A 14,001-nucleotide genomic window follows, 5' to 3' on the forward strand; every position below is an offset into this window, starting at 1 on the left:
ATAAAGCAACAATTGCTCTTTCTCTTCCTCCAGAGTATCAATTTTGAGTAAAGTCAGTACTTTGTGCCACCCAGTCTCTCCACAACTGCGAATGTTTGTAGCCTGTACTAACCCTTAAAATGACAGCCACACTAAATGAAGCGGGAGCTTGTAATACCTCCCCCAACAAAGAAAATTTTGAGGTATAAAAGGAAAGTTTTAACTGCAACTACAATGTTTAAAATACTACTTTCACTATTGTTACATGATATATTACAGACAAATATAACATTTTTCAGCAGTGAATAAAAATAATAGGTTTCAATTTACTGCAAAATTTTGCAAACTTTACATCTTGAAAGGCAATCAGCAATTACATTATTGTTGCCTTTAATATGAGTTAAATCATATTCCTGAAATGCTGGCCTTTATAAATCATAGCATAGAATATAGGAGCTGGGAGATGATGTTGAGATCATTCAAGGCATTGGTGAGGCCAAGTTTGGAATATTGTGCGCAGTTCTGGTCTCCAAATTATAGGAACGATATCAATAAGGTAGAGAAGGTTCAGAGAAGATTTACTAAAATGTTGCTGGGATTTGCAATATCTGGAATATGGAGAAAGATTGAGTAGACTGGGTCTTTACTCATTGGCAGGTAGAAGGTTGGGGAGGGATTTGATAGAGGAATTTAAAATTATGAGGGGAATAGATAGAGTAGATGAGAATAGGCTCCTTCCCTTAAGGGTAGGTGAGATTGGAACGAGGGGTCATAAGTTAAGGGTTGGGGGGGAAAACTTTATAAGTAACATGAGAGGAAGCTTCTTCACTCAGAGAGTGGTGACTGAGTGGAATGACCTTCCGAAAGAGGTAGTTGCAGCAGGGTCAATTTTTTTCATTTAAGAGAAGGTTGGATGAGTACATGGATGTGAGGGGATTGGAGGGTTTTGGGCAGGGAGCAGATAGGTGGGACTAGTGGAGTTCACTTAAATCGGTGCGGACTAGAGGGCCGAGATAGCCTGTTTCTGTACTGTAATTGGTATATGGTTATGATTATATGAAGAATTAAACTCCAGTTTAACAATTGTCCATTTTTGTTTTTCATTTTACCCAAGAACACTGAGGGATTTTGGTCAGGATGCACAATAAATGCTGCAAAGCCAGGACAAAGGACAATAATTCTTTCTCTATGGTAGAATAATTGTTTTGATGTTCACTTAATTTCTTGGATAAGTAAGCCACTGGATGGTCAATATCATCCAACTTCATCTCAAGCATCTGCTGCTGAAGAAAATGACTTAAGGATAGGCTAGTGATGTAAAATGGTTTTCAGTTTATCGAATGTTCCTGACAAAGTTCAGTCCAAACAAAATTTCACCCTCCTTCAGAAGGTTAGTTAAAGGGAGAGCAATATCAGCAAAATTTTCACTAAAATTTTGATAATTCCCAAAAACATCCTAACAGCTTTCATCTGAACTTTAGCCTGAACAGGTGCCAACTTGCCTTGACCAATAACATAACCAAAATAAGTCACAGTAGCATGGCCAAATTCACTTTTAGCTAAATTAACAGTAAGGTTTTCTTTTGGAAGTTTGTCAATCGATTTCTCTAACTCAGAGATACATACTTCCCAGGTGTCATTCCCCGTCATCAGTATAAGCTTCCATATGCTCTAAACCTTGAATCACAGAACTAACCCTTCTTTGGAATGTTCTTGGAGCATTTTTAATTCCAAATGCTAAAATATTGTATTCATATAAACCTGATGGGTCACAAATGCAGAAATATCCTTACCTCTGTCTAATGAGGGAACGCACCAGTAACCATCCCATTTGATTTAGGCACCAGGACACAAAGTGAACTCCAATCTAAGATAGAATATCTAATAGCATCAGTCTTTAACATATATCCAAGCTCTTGATCTACCAGTTTTCACTTTTCAACATTCATTCGATGTGGCAGTTGTTTGATCCAATATTAGCATCATTACAATATAAGGTTTAATAAATCGTGAAACGCTCAACTCAATCTTTAATAGGACTTTTCTTTGAACGAGTCATAAACAATGACATCTTTCCAAGCAATTTTAAAAGAAGAATGTCATAATAGCGGCTGATTAAGATCACAATGTATCTTTAAGTCTCGGATAGTGTTGACATTTAACTTAAGGTTTGTTATCTGTATGTGAGAGTGTAAAAAGTTTAAAACCTTGCAATCCTCCCACATTATTTTCTGCACAGTTCATTGGGTGGGGTAAAGAAACCTTGCAGAAGCTGAAAGCAGAAAAACATGTACCAGAAGACGATGAAGATGTGCATCATAGTTCAGAGGCATAATGCTATCATTAGTGAGCCTCTCACTGACTTCCAAGTCAACAGCAGTGTGTGGCGGTGAGGGCAGTGATGGAGATGGGATGTTTGGAGAGGGACTTAGTGGTGGGGTTTTTTGGGCAGCATGGTGGGGGGAACAGTGTGGTGAGGGTGGGAAAGTGGTGTGGTATGTGGGGGTGAGGTGTAGTGGTGGAGTGGGGGGGGCAGTGAGGTGGGGTCAGGATAGTGGGTGGGCACCCTGACGGCACCTCATTCTTAGGCACATCTGGAAACAGATTCCTAAATGTTAAAAGTTGCTGTTTCATTCGCTCCTTTTTCTGGGGCTGAAGGTAAGCTAATATAGAACCCAAATTCTGCAAAACAATCAAATTAGATGGACAAACTGGGCCAAGTGACCTTCACAAGAGTCAGCTTGTACCATCTCATGTCCATGGACTCCTTACTTCCATCAACAACCAACACCGCTGGTGAAGGCTGTTCCTTGCTAAAATCCAAGTTCTCAAAATAAGAATTTAACCTGTTGACATGGCAACTCTACTTTTTACATTTCCAATTAGGCGTTCTAACTACGTGGCTGACTTTATTCACCTTTGACTCTATTTCATATGGGTGTGAAAATTTAGCCCTATGGGGATTGGAGTTTGTTGGGGAAAGGATTAACATTTTTAACTCCCCATTTAAAAGTTCTCAGCCTAGCCGTTTTATCGTACCAGACCTTCATTTTGCTTTGAGCCGTCTTCATATTCTCTTTAGCTAGTTTACAGACTTTCTGCAAACTATCTTTAAAACATAATCTAACAAATTCAACTCCACATCCTCATTAACCCATTGTTCCTTCAACAACACCAAAGACCCTTTTACTTATTGTCCGAACACCAGCTCAAAAGGGCTAAAGCCTAATAATTCTTGTGCAGCCTGTCTCACTGCAAACAAAAGCAAATGCGCACCCTCATCCCAATCCTTCTCATTCTCAAAGTAATAGGTCCTTATCATGGTTTTGAGTGTCAAATGGAACATTTTCAAGGCTCCTTGAGATTCTGGATGATATGCAGATGACGTGATTTGGTTATCTCCCCCACCACAGTGCCCCCATCCCCAGCACCCAGCTCCCCCACCCCCACCATACTAACCCACCCCATACCCACCACACTAACCCCACTCCAATCCACACTGCCCCCATCCCCACCAGCCAGCACCTTGACCCCACCTCACTGCCCCCCCACCCCACCACTACACCTCACCCCCACATACCACACCACTTTCCTACCCTCACCACACTGTTCCTCCCTCCATGTTGCCCAAACAACCCCACCACTATCTCCCTCCCCAAACATCCCATCTCCATTACTGTCCTCACCGCCACACCCTGCCGTTGACTTGGAAGTCAGTGAGAGGCTCACTAATGATAGCATTATACCTCTGAACTATGATGCACACCTTCCCCATCTTCTGGTGCATGTTTTTTTTTCTGCTTTCAGCTTCTGCAAGGTTTCTTTACCCCACCCAATGAACTGTGCCGAAAATAATGTGGGAGGATTGCAAGGTTTTAAACTTTTAAAACTCTCACACACAGATAACAAACCTTATGTTAAATGTCAGCATTATCCGAGACGCAAAGATACATTGTGATCATAATTACCTGCTATTATGACTATCTTCTTTTATAATTGCTTGGAAAGACGTCATTGTTTATGACTCGTTCAAAGAAAAGTCCGTACTAAAGATGCAGTTGAGTGTTTCACGATTTATTAAACCTTATCAGTTACTACATTATCACTTATACAGTACTAAAAACTATGGTAAAACAATTAAACAATGCTAAAATGATGATTATAACAGTTAATAAAAGTATTCAGACCATCTCCAATCATGCCTTCTTCACAAATCAAAGGAAAATTCAAAACTGATTGTTTATCTGAAATATGCAGAAAGCTAGTCACAACCTTGAAGCTGGCTGTTACTAGGAGACACTCAAAGAATGTCAACAATATCTGCTGGCTTCTTGCAAAATATGCTTGCAAGTCATTTTAACTGTTACAATACCACCCCCTAATTATTATATCTAAAAAATGATAATTACCATTACAAAGAAAAATCAAACACAATATAGTACAATTCCTATTATCCAAAATGGTCGGGACCAGGCCTATGTCGGATAAATGTTTTTTTTGGATAACTAGTCATTTTTTTAAAACCAACAGCAAATCACGTATCAATGCTTAAAAAACACAACAAACAATAAGGGAAGGCTTTTTAAGCATTAAAATAATGTTTAATTCTCACAAAATAAATGCTGGCCACCACTGATCACCAAAACCTCCCAACTGCAGCTGATCACAGATATGAACTCAACGCTACCGCTAATCCCCGCAGAGGCTTCCCAGGCTGGTTCCTATCTCCCCAGTCACCTGTCTCCCTCCAGTCTCCCTGACGCTGGAGTCCCGACTCAGAATCCTCCCTTAGGCCCACCACACATGCACACCAGGGAGTCCGATGTGTGTGTGTGGTAGTAGGCCAAGGGGAGGGTTTGGAGTTAGTGTCAGGGAGCTTCACTGTGCCAGGGAGGGAGGAAAGGGAAGAGAAAGGAGGGAAGGGTGAGGGAGAGGAGGGAGGAAGAGGAGGAAATGCCACTGAGCCCGAGGTCTTGCTCCTGCCTGGGAGTCCACTCTCCTTGATGACGCCGGGACAAAGGATATTTCCAACCACTAGCGGCTGGGAAACAGTGGCACGCCATTGGAGAGGGAGAGTTGGAGAGAAAAGCTAATTGGGGAAGGTAAATAAGAAATGGAATAAGAGAGGGGAGGGAGTTACCTGAAACGAGGACAATCGTCATTCTAATTTCATGTTGAGTGAATTTTTTTTTTGACTAGTGAGGTCACTTCAGCTCTAAAAAAATTATGGATTTCTCATTTGTTTTGGATATTCTCATTTATCTGAAATTTTTGAAAAAGTTTTCAATAAATGAGGATTTCAGAGAATCCAATTTCAGAAAATTTGACTGGTACTGTTATATATCAGTTAAATATTCAAAAGAAAGTGAAAGTCAATTATCAAAGATTTCTGTTTCTTGTAAAAGACAGATTTTGGTAATTGGTCTGTTCAGAAAGCCAGCTTTAGTCTTAATTCAAACTTGATGTACAAGTCCTTTTTTTTCATCTGGATGGTATCAACAATATTCCCCATTAATCAGGAATTCTGAGACACTGAATGTTCCATGACCTTCATTCCCTTTTCCTTCCACCTTGTCTTGTTCAAAAGATTCCAGGATGAGAAGAAATGAATTAACCAGGTGGTTGAATCCATTTTTTCAGATATTATCTGAGCAGCATTTGCAGTTTTTCTCCTGATCTCAGGGTCTTCTCTTTTGATCTCAGGGTCTTCTCTTTTGATCTCAGGGTCTTCTCTTTTGATCTCAGGGTCTTCTCTTTTGATCTCAGGGTCTTCTCTTTTGATCTCAGGGTCTTCTCTTTTGATCTCAGGGTCTTCTCTTTTGATCTCAGGGTCTTCTGGTAAAATTTCTTTTAATTTATCAGGATTTTGAGGCCACTCCTTATGAGACTGTAGAAGAAATTGAGGCCTGGACAACACATTTCATTTTTTAGAAAAGACTTGACTTTCAAACCTTGGGAAGCCAGATTGGCAGCATTGTTAACTGCGTTAACATATCTCCATGGTTTTGGACATTTCAGTGATTCTGTTAGCCACAAAAGTTCGAAACCTGGTCATTTTATTGTTGATGTATTCGAGCACAGAAGTGTCTGTCAGTTTCATTGCAACTCCTTTTTTTTCAGCATTGTGTCCATTCTGCTCACCATCATGGCAGCCATCATCTCCATTCATGGAATAGTGACTGGTTTCAATGGAGCCACTCTGGCCTTTTCCATTGCAAATCTACAATGTACCTGATCTTTGTTATGCAGATAACTGATGGCGCTTATTAGTTGAAAGCTAAATTGTTCCATATTGCCCTCAGCACATTTCCTAAGGGCAAAATTTGCACAAGTTGGTGATGATGTCACTCCAGATAAATGTGCTGTCATTCTGTATTCCACCATGTTCTGACTGTAATCACCATCAGGCCACTAAAGGAATTATAACAAGCATGGTCTTCATTCGGTGGAACATTGCTTCAAAGTCTGCAGAGATGACAATTGGTTCTTCACAGAATCTAGTAAAGACTCCTATTAATGTACTGATCAAATCAGGACCCTGTAAGTGTTGAGAATTTGGTGAAACACCCCGAAAAGTTGCTCCACAATCAAACCACTCAAAGGTTTTCCTTAAGGGGATGAAAAACTGCATGGTGTAGTAAGTGCCATTTATTTGCTATCACCACATTCCAAAATATTATCTAATACTTTCTCTGCATATCCTTTGGATATCATATCAGACACACATTTAGTGTAGTCTGAATGAAAGGAAGAATCTTTTTTGAATCTTCTCTTTAAATTCAGAGTACGTTGCTCGATAAAACGTCCACAATCAGTCACACGTATATGTATTTCCCTTTTATTCAAAGGTAATCCGATGCAATAATGGTCATTAACCAGCTTAGCAGATTTTCACACCGATTCCAAGAACTGCTGGTCTTCCTCTGAAGGTTCTTGGTTGTCCCTGATGCACTTAGGAAAGTCATTCTGGAACTGCTGCTTCTACAGCTTAACAAGATTGACAATCAATATATTGTTGACACTTATAGCCAATTGATTTTGAACCTCTTTTTGTTCTCCTAATGATCCATTAATCATCCAACCAAGCATAGTTTTGACAGTATAAGGTCTATCTCCTTCACTCCTTATCATTTCTAGTGGTTCCAGAGCCTTTGGTACATCTGAACCAATCAGCAACTCAATCTCAGGGCCGATATAGTGTTAACAAACATTTTTCACTGTTCATTGTCATTTTGATGTGGGATGTTTCCTTTTTGCACAGGCATAGTTTTCTGAGTGTATATCCTTGGAAGTTCATAAAAATCCTTACTATCCAGTCCAGCGATCTCTAGGCCCAAAACAATGTTGGTTTCAACGTGTCTAACTTGACCTATAGTTTCCAATAGAATGTTTGTACTTCTTCCTTAAAGATTAAGCTTTTTCATTAGCCCCACAGTGCAAAATGACGCTGTACGTCCTGGTCAAGAAATGCATAGGTGCGTACTATTGCACTTCCTTCCTTGGTCATGACCTGCACAGGTACAATCAAAAGTTTACAGTTATTCTCACCGGCCCCAGTAAGACCATTTGTCAATACCAAGGCTTCAGCTCCGTTTTCATCTGATTCTTTTCTGTTGTTTGTTCTTTTTCTGGTTTCTTCTTTTTCCTGGAAGATATGTAGCAGTTTGGGATGTTTGGACCGTATATGTCACAGCTGAGTTGCTTTTTGCAGATTTTGCTGATGTGACCTTACACAGACAGCCAAAACATACTCCATTTTCCTTCAAGAAAGTGATTTTCTCACTATGCATCTTCTTTTCTATCTATGCACACTTTTCCAAATCCTGCTTCTCAAGACAGAGCAAACATTTCTTCACAACAGGCAAACTTTCATTTTCTTTAATTTCTTTATGCCACTGCCAGGGAGATGGCAAATGTAATTTTTTTTTAAATTTGGACTTCTCAACTTATTTACTTACTGTTTGAGTGGCTTTGATTATACCATACACTGGGTGTGTAACAAAGTCCACTTACCCTTCAACATTCCAAATCTTTACAAGTAGCCATTTCATCACTTTTTTTCTGGTTTTCAACAACTCGGTTTCTCCTCACTTCTCACACCTGGAAGAGTAATTTATTTACAATGATTTACCTTATTATAAGTTATGTCAAGCTCTCGAAGATGGCTAATCAACGTCATGATGTTGCAACATCTTTTTAGAAAGCCATTGTAAGCTTGTAAACTATTCGTGTCTTCCTTTCTTAATAATGACCATGAAAGAGCCTTCTATACATAAGCTATAGAATTTTTATACTTGTTGCCAAATGCTCCTTCAATAATAACTTAGCCTATTTGAATCCTTCATTAGGAACCATATGTTGGAAACTCTTTACAAGTTCTTGTGGTGGTCCACTCATGAACTGCTGTGAACAATATAAATAATCCTCCAAGTTTTGACACTTAATTTCAATACTACATTCAAAGCTTTTCATAAACACTTGGAATTCAAATGGGTCACCATCAAACACTAAATATCGTGACTCTCTTCCTTTATAATCGCTTGGAAAGACTAGCGTGTTGTTGTTTATGACTCATTGAAAGAAAAGTCCATATTAAAGTTGCAGTTGAGTTTTTCACAGTTTATTAAACCTTATCAGTTACTACATTATGACTACTTTCTTATATGGTACTCAAACTATGATACAACAATTAAACAAGAATTAAAACGACAATTATAATGTTCAATAAAAGTATTCAGACAATCTCCATTCTTTCCATCTTCACAGAACAAAGGAAAATTCAAAACTGATTGTTTATCTCAAACATGGAGAAAGCTAGCCACAACCTTGAAGCTGGCTGTTATTAGGAGACACTCAAAGATGTCAATAATATCTGCTGGCTTCTCGCAGAATATGTTTGCAAATCGTTTTAAGCCTTACACCTGCCATGGACTTGTTAACTTATGGAATATTTTAAATAATGTGTTACCAGTGTTAGTGAATAAACAGGGGACATACCTTTGCTGTTACAATTTCTCATGAAATAGTTTTAGATGGAAGGAAAGTCTTGCTATATTTTACTCGTTTGGCAATTGCACTAGGAAGGAATTGATCATTTTACTCAAGATACAAATCTTTTCTGATCCTGGCAATTGTCCATTTTACAGTTTAAGGAATCTTGTTTACATGGCTAATTTAATTCAGCTCAAAAGAGCAATAACCCCTGGAATTTTATATCCACCAGTCTCCCAAGTTGTCCCACCATAAGAGGCAAGTATTATGGACTGAGAGAAATAAAATATGTGGTCAGAGCATGAGTGCAACATTTTTTTCCCTACTAGCTTAGAAATTGCTTTTAGAATTTATAAGGAATTTTAAAACAAAGGAATATTCCTTTTCCATTGGCAAATGACATGAGAATTGTAAAATAACACTATGTTTATGTAGTTGGTTCTTTTCTTTCATCTTTTGCTTCTTCAACAATGTTCTCCCAGCCTTCCTCTTCTAAATATGTTGCTTCCTCATGGAACATAATACTGTGGCTTCTTTTGTTCATCTGTTTTCTTCCTAACACCCGAGCCTCCAATTTCCCAGGAGCTTTCAAATTAACTGTCAATCCAAGATCAGATGCAAAATACCAAATAGATTGTCCTCCCAGACATTCGTGTATTGTGCCCATTTGAAAGTGTCCATGCTAATATAAACTAAGCATTTAACCATCATGCAATGTGAGGAAAGCATCAATTTAAAACTTAATAAAGGATAGTTTAGTTACTGAATTTAATTAATTGTAAAAGTGAATAAATCGAATTCTGTCCACTATCTAAATGCATTGCTCTTATTTTATAATAGAAGTGTACTGATTTTCATTCTATTTATCGCAATACATTGAAAATCAGATGATCTGCTACACAGGTCACCAGCTAGATAGCATGAATACATATCCAACTTATTTTTTTCCCAAGAGCATGTTTTAGCATTGGTGAATTTGCATGTAATCGACAATGTTCGGTAATATTTCCCAGAATTTTTTTGCTGATAATTAACCATAAAATTCTTACATGTCACAGAGCAGTTAGCTATTGTACGTGATGACTTACTTACATTTTCTTCAGCTACTTGCATTCTAGTCATTTAGAAAAAAAAGATTTTCATTTATTTAAAGCATGGCTGCCTAATGATATAAATCCTTTGTTGTAACTTCTCAACTTTACACAGTATTATTCCTGGACAAATTCAACCACAAATATTGCCTTTCTACCAATCTTGAGAAAATTTTGTTTTAATTTCATTAACTTCCAAGAACAGTACTTGTATTTAATATAAGATGAAATTTTACTGTGGCTATTTTTGTGTTGCGTTTGCAAAGGTGTTTTAGAAGTTGTTTTGTGTTTATGATGTTAATACATGATCTCTCCAGTAAAAAATTATTGTGGAATGATAGCATTCAAATTGAAAAAAGTTAAATTTTATCAAATTAAACCACTTTTAATTATAATGATTTATTGGATTGATAGTATAACTTAGTAGAAAGTCTTAAAAATATTAAAACTGACATGATTACACTGAGGCTTTTATTTACATTAGAAAGTAAAGCCTTTGCAAAAATAAAAGGGTAATTGTGTTTTTTTTTGAAGTTTGAATCATTTGGCAGGTTAATGCGAACTAAAGGTAAAGAGCTTCCGTTCTTTGGCTTGGCTTCGCGGATGAAGATTTATGGAGGGGTATGTCCACTGCTGCAGGCTCGTCGGTGACTGACAAGTCCGATGCGGGACAGGCAGGCACGGTTGCAGCGGTTGCAAGGGAAAAAGAGCTTCCGTTATTGTCATGTAATACTACATTTACAATGTAATGTACCAGAAGGCAGAGAGTCGCCACTTTGTCCAGCGCCCCTCACAGAAACCTACAGTGCCTGGTGTTCATAGGCGGTCTCCCCTCCTAGTATTGACCAGGCCTGAGCCTGCTGAGCTTCTGAGATCAGACAGTCTCAGGCATATTCAGGCTATTCAATCTCAAAAAGCTGCTCATTGCATTGCTGTGCCCCTTTGGTCCAAGGTGTTGCTCCTAGAGTGTAACAGCCTGTACAGAAAGAATGTCATTGCCACATGGAATCTAGTAGGAGCATGGCTGTGCACAGCCTGGAAGAAAAACCTTGATTCTGGGCATCAGCCTACTTGGAAAAGAATGCCACCGTCGAGTGGGAATATAATGCACGATGTTGCAGAATGCGAGTTTGGGTTGATGTTCTGAATTTCTCTTGCTGGAGCAGGTGCCTGTGTCAGTGGCCATGATGACTCCCCAGGTGATCACCCCTCAGCAGATGCAGCAGATCCTTCAACAGCAAGTGCTGTCCCCTCAGCAGCTTCAGGCTCTACTGCAACAGCAGCAAGCAGTCATGTTACAGCAGGTACCAGAACACCCGCAGCACACCTGCTTCTGACAAGTCGCACATACAATTGATAATGCTTTTCGAATCCCACTTTCATATTCATTATAATTATACACTATTATTATAACACATTTTAATATTTGACAGATATTTTGTTAAAATTATTGGCAGTTGGAAAAAAAACCCCATCATGGTTGCATTTATACTCTTAATTATAGATTACACAAGCGATAAATGAAAGTAGTAATGTCAATGTGAGTTTTTAATGCTACTTATGAAATTTCATATTTTTCTCATGAAGAACCATTGCAGGTCGTTTCTTATCGTGTTGTCAATGTTAAATTCCCTGTGACATTATAAAGTGCTTTGCTTTATGTTTGTTCACTTAAGTATCCGTTATGAAACAGATAGCCATGTAAATGCAATCTCTGCAATAAGAGAATTAAAAGTTTCCCCTTGTACAGCCACGTTCAACATCTGCTCAGTCATATAATCTGTAAATGTAGACCTGTACCATTCAGCTGAATGGACTGACAGATTAATTAACATTCTACTCTAAACTTAACTATGGGGTTTGTCTGAGAGAGGCACTGACATTTAATTTACCTTCTGCTTATTCCATGCACTTAAATGTTGACGCCATCTTGCGCGATTTTATTTTTTTTTCTCTCCCAGCAACAGCTTCAAGAATTCTATAAGAAACAACAGGAACAGTTGCATCTTCAACTGTTGCAGCAACAACAACAACAACAACAACAACAACAACAACAACAGCAACAACAACAACAACAACAACAGCAACAGCAACAACACCCAGGCAAACAATCAAAAGAGGTAAGCGCTGAGTAACTAGGCTGCCTGCATAACAGTTTAGGGTGAGAGGAGGCAGGAAGGAGAGAAGCAAGAATTTTCTGTAACAAGGCTCTTAGTTGCCAAAGGTACATAATCATGATTTTGCAGAGTCTAATACCAATGACAGTAGTTCTCTCGTGCTCCTTTATTTGTAGTGTGGAACTCGAGAGTTATAAACCAAAGCTGCTGTCTTTTAATGTTCATTAATGAATCACAGTGTACAAAGAGCAAGCTGTGTGATGGACAAAGTACTGATTATCTTGTAGTCACAGAGATTCTGAGTTGGTGAGGGAGCCTCAGTTTTTTCTCAGAGGTACAGCTCAGAGAGCATGCAAATTTAGCCTACTGTTAAAAACCCAGGTTGAGTATAGACTTCAAAGTCACAGGTCCCTGATTAATGAACTGCTACTGTAGGTTTGGACTGGCGAGCAGAAAGTTGCAGTTTGATGTGCTCATAAATCAACCTGACAGGCCTGTTTGCCTGGCCTACCTCGCTCTTGTCAGCAAACTGTATCAAATATAAACATCACACAAACAAAACATATTGAAGTAGTTAAATTGATCAGCAGGTATCGTGGACATTATCTTCAAGAAACACATTATGCAAGTGTACAGGAAGCAGCACTGACCTCCTGAGGCATTGTTTCTGTTTGGATTTGTGAACAGAATTTCATGCAGCCATCAAATATGGAATAGAAATTGCTCCCTTATTTCTCCTGAGGCTTTGGGCCATCCACATGACTTGCTCCATTATGCAGTCTGTTTTCCAGTGAGTGCATCAGAAGTTTTGCTTTTCCCCAAACTAAAGCAAAAGGTCTTCCACAGCAGCTTGTCTTCCTCTGAAGTGTGACTGCCTTCTTATATCCTCCTGAGTCCCAAGTACTCCAGTTTGTCTTGTAATGCCTCAAAAAATTGGAAGTTAGACTCTTTCCTGTAATAGGGCACTTCTCTGCCTTGAATGTATTCCCAGTTTTAATGTATTCCGACAAGAGAAGAAAAGAAAGCTAACAGGGCAATGTTACGAAGACTACATCCCAGTTTACTAATAGATCACTTGAGACCACATTCATGGGCCACTAAGGACTAAACTTATTCAGCTGCAAAAGCAGCTTGCCTTGAAAGATCTACTGCTGTGAAAATTTTATACAATGGGCATGGATAAATTTAATGTTATAGATGACCTTAGCATATGTAGGATTTTTTGGTAACTGAAATTAGCTGCCCTAATTTTGATTAAAATATTTAACCAAAATATTTAAATTTGATATTTTTTTTATTTTTGTGATATAACTGAAAATCATTTGGCAAAGCTCATTTAGCTTATTAATAAATTATGTTAATAAATGTATGAATGACAAAAATGCTGAAATATTTTTTTGTCACTTGTGAACAATATGGGGATGACAAAATAGTATCAAACCCTTTAGGTCTTCCCCTTTTTAAAAGAAAAGAAAGATGGGCAACTCTTTCATAAAGCAATGCCACTTTAAATTTTGAGATATCCTAAAGACCTACCTACTTTTCCTTTTAGTGGCTCTCAGACATGAACACGAGAGTAAGTCAAGCACAATTGAACAAGATTTGTGTCTTTGCACTTAATTGCTCCTCTCAATGTATGCCATTCTCCCAGAAATTAGTACTGTATGAACAGTCTGGTTTGCTATATTATGAAATATTCCATATCTTAAAATTTTGAAATGATGCGTAATTAGGCCGCTGTTAGGGTGGAGAAAAAAGAATCTATTCCTTTTTTCTTTACGATTTTTAAAAAAACCCAGCAAACCTGAATATTGTGATGACTG

The 14,001-nt window shown here is 38.3% G+C and overlaps 1 protein-coding gene across 3 annotated transcripts in view; it reads left to right on the forward strand.

Moving 5' to 3' along the window:
• Window positions 1-14,001, forward strand: part of foxp2 (forkhead box P2) — a 279,829-nt gene that overhangs the window by 198,428 nt on the left and 67,400 nt on the right. For all 3 annotated transcript variants that reach the window (XM_069903848.1, XM_069903849.1, XM_069903850.1), the window contains exons 3-4: window positions 11,228-11,365; window positions 12,023-12,181. In XM_069903848.1, coding sequence (XP_069759949.1) covers window positions 11,228-11,365; window positions 12,023-12,181 — 297 coding nt within the window. The remainder of the gene's footprint in view (window positions 1-11,227; window positions 11,366-12,022; window positions 12,182-14,001) is intronic.

The sequence above is a fragment of the Narcine bancroftii genome, chromosome 11 (assembly GCF_036971445.1).
Source record: "Narcine bancroftii isolate sNarBan1 chromosome 11, sNarBan1.hap1, whole genome shotgun sequence".
In the NCBI taxonomy this organism is placed as follows: domain Eukaryota; kingdom Metazoa; phylum Chordata; class Chondrichthyes; order Torpediniformes; family Narcinidae; genus Narcine; species Narcine bancroftii.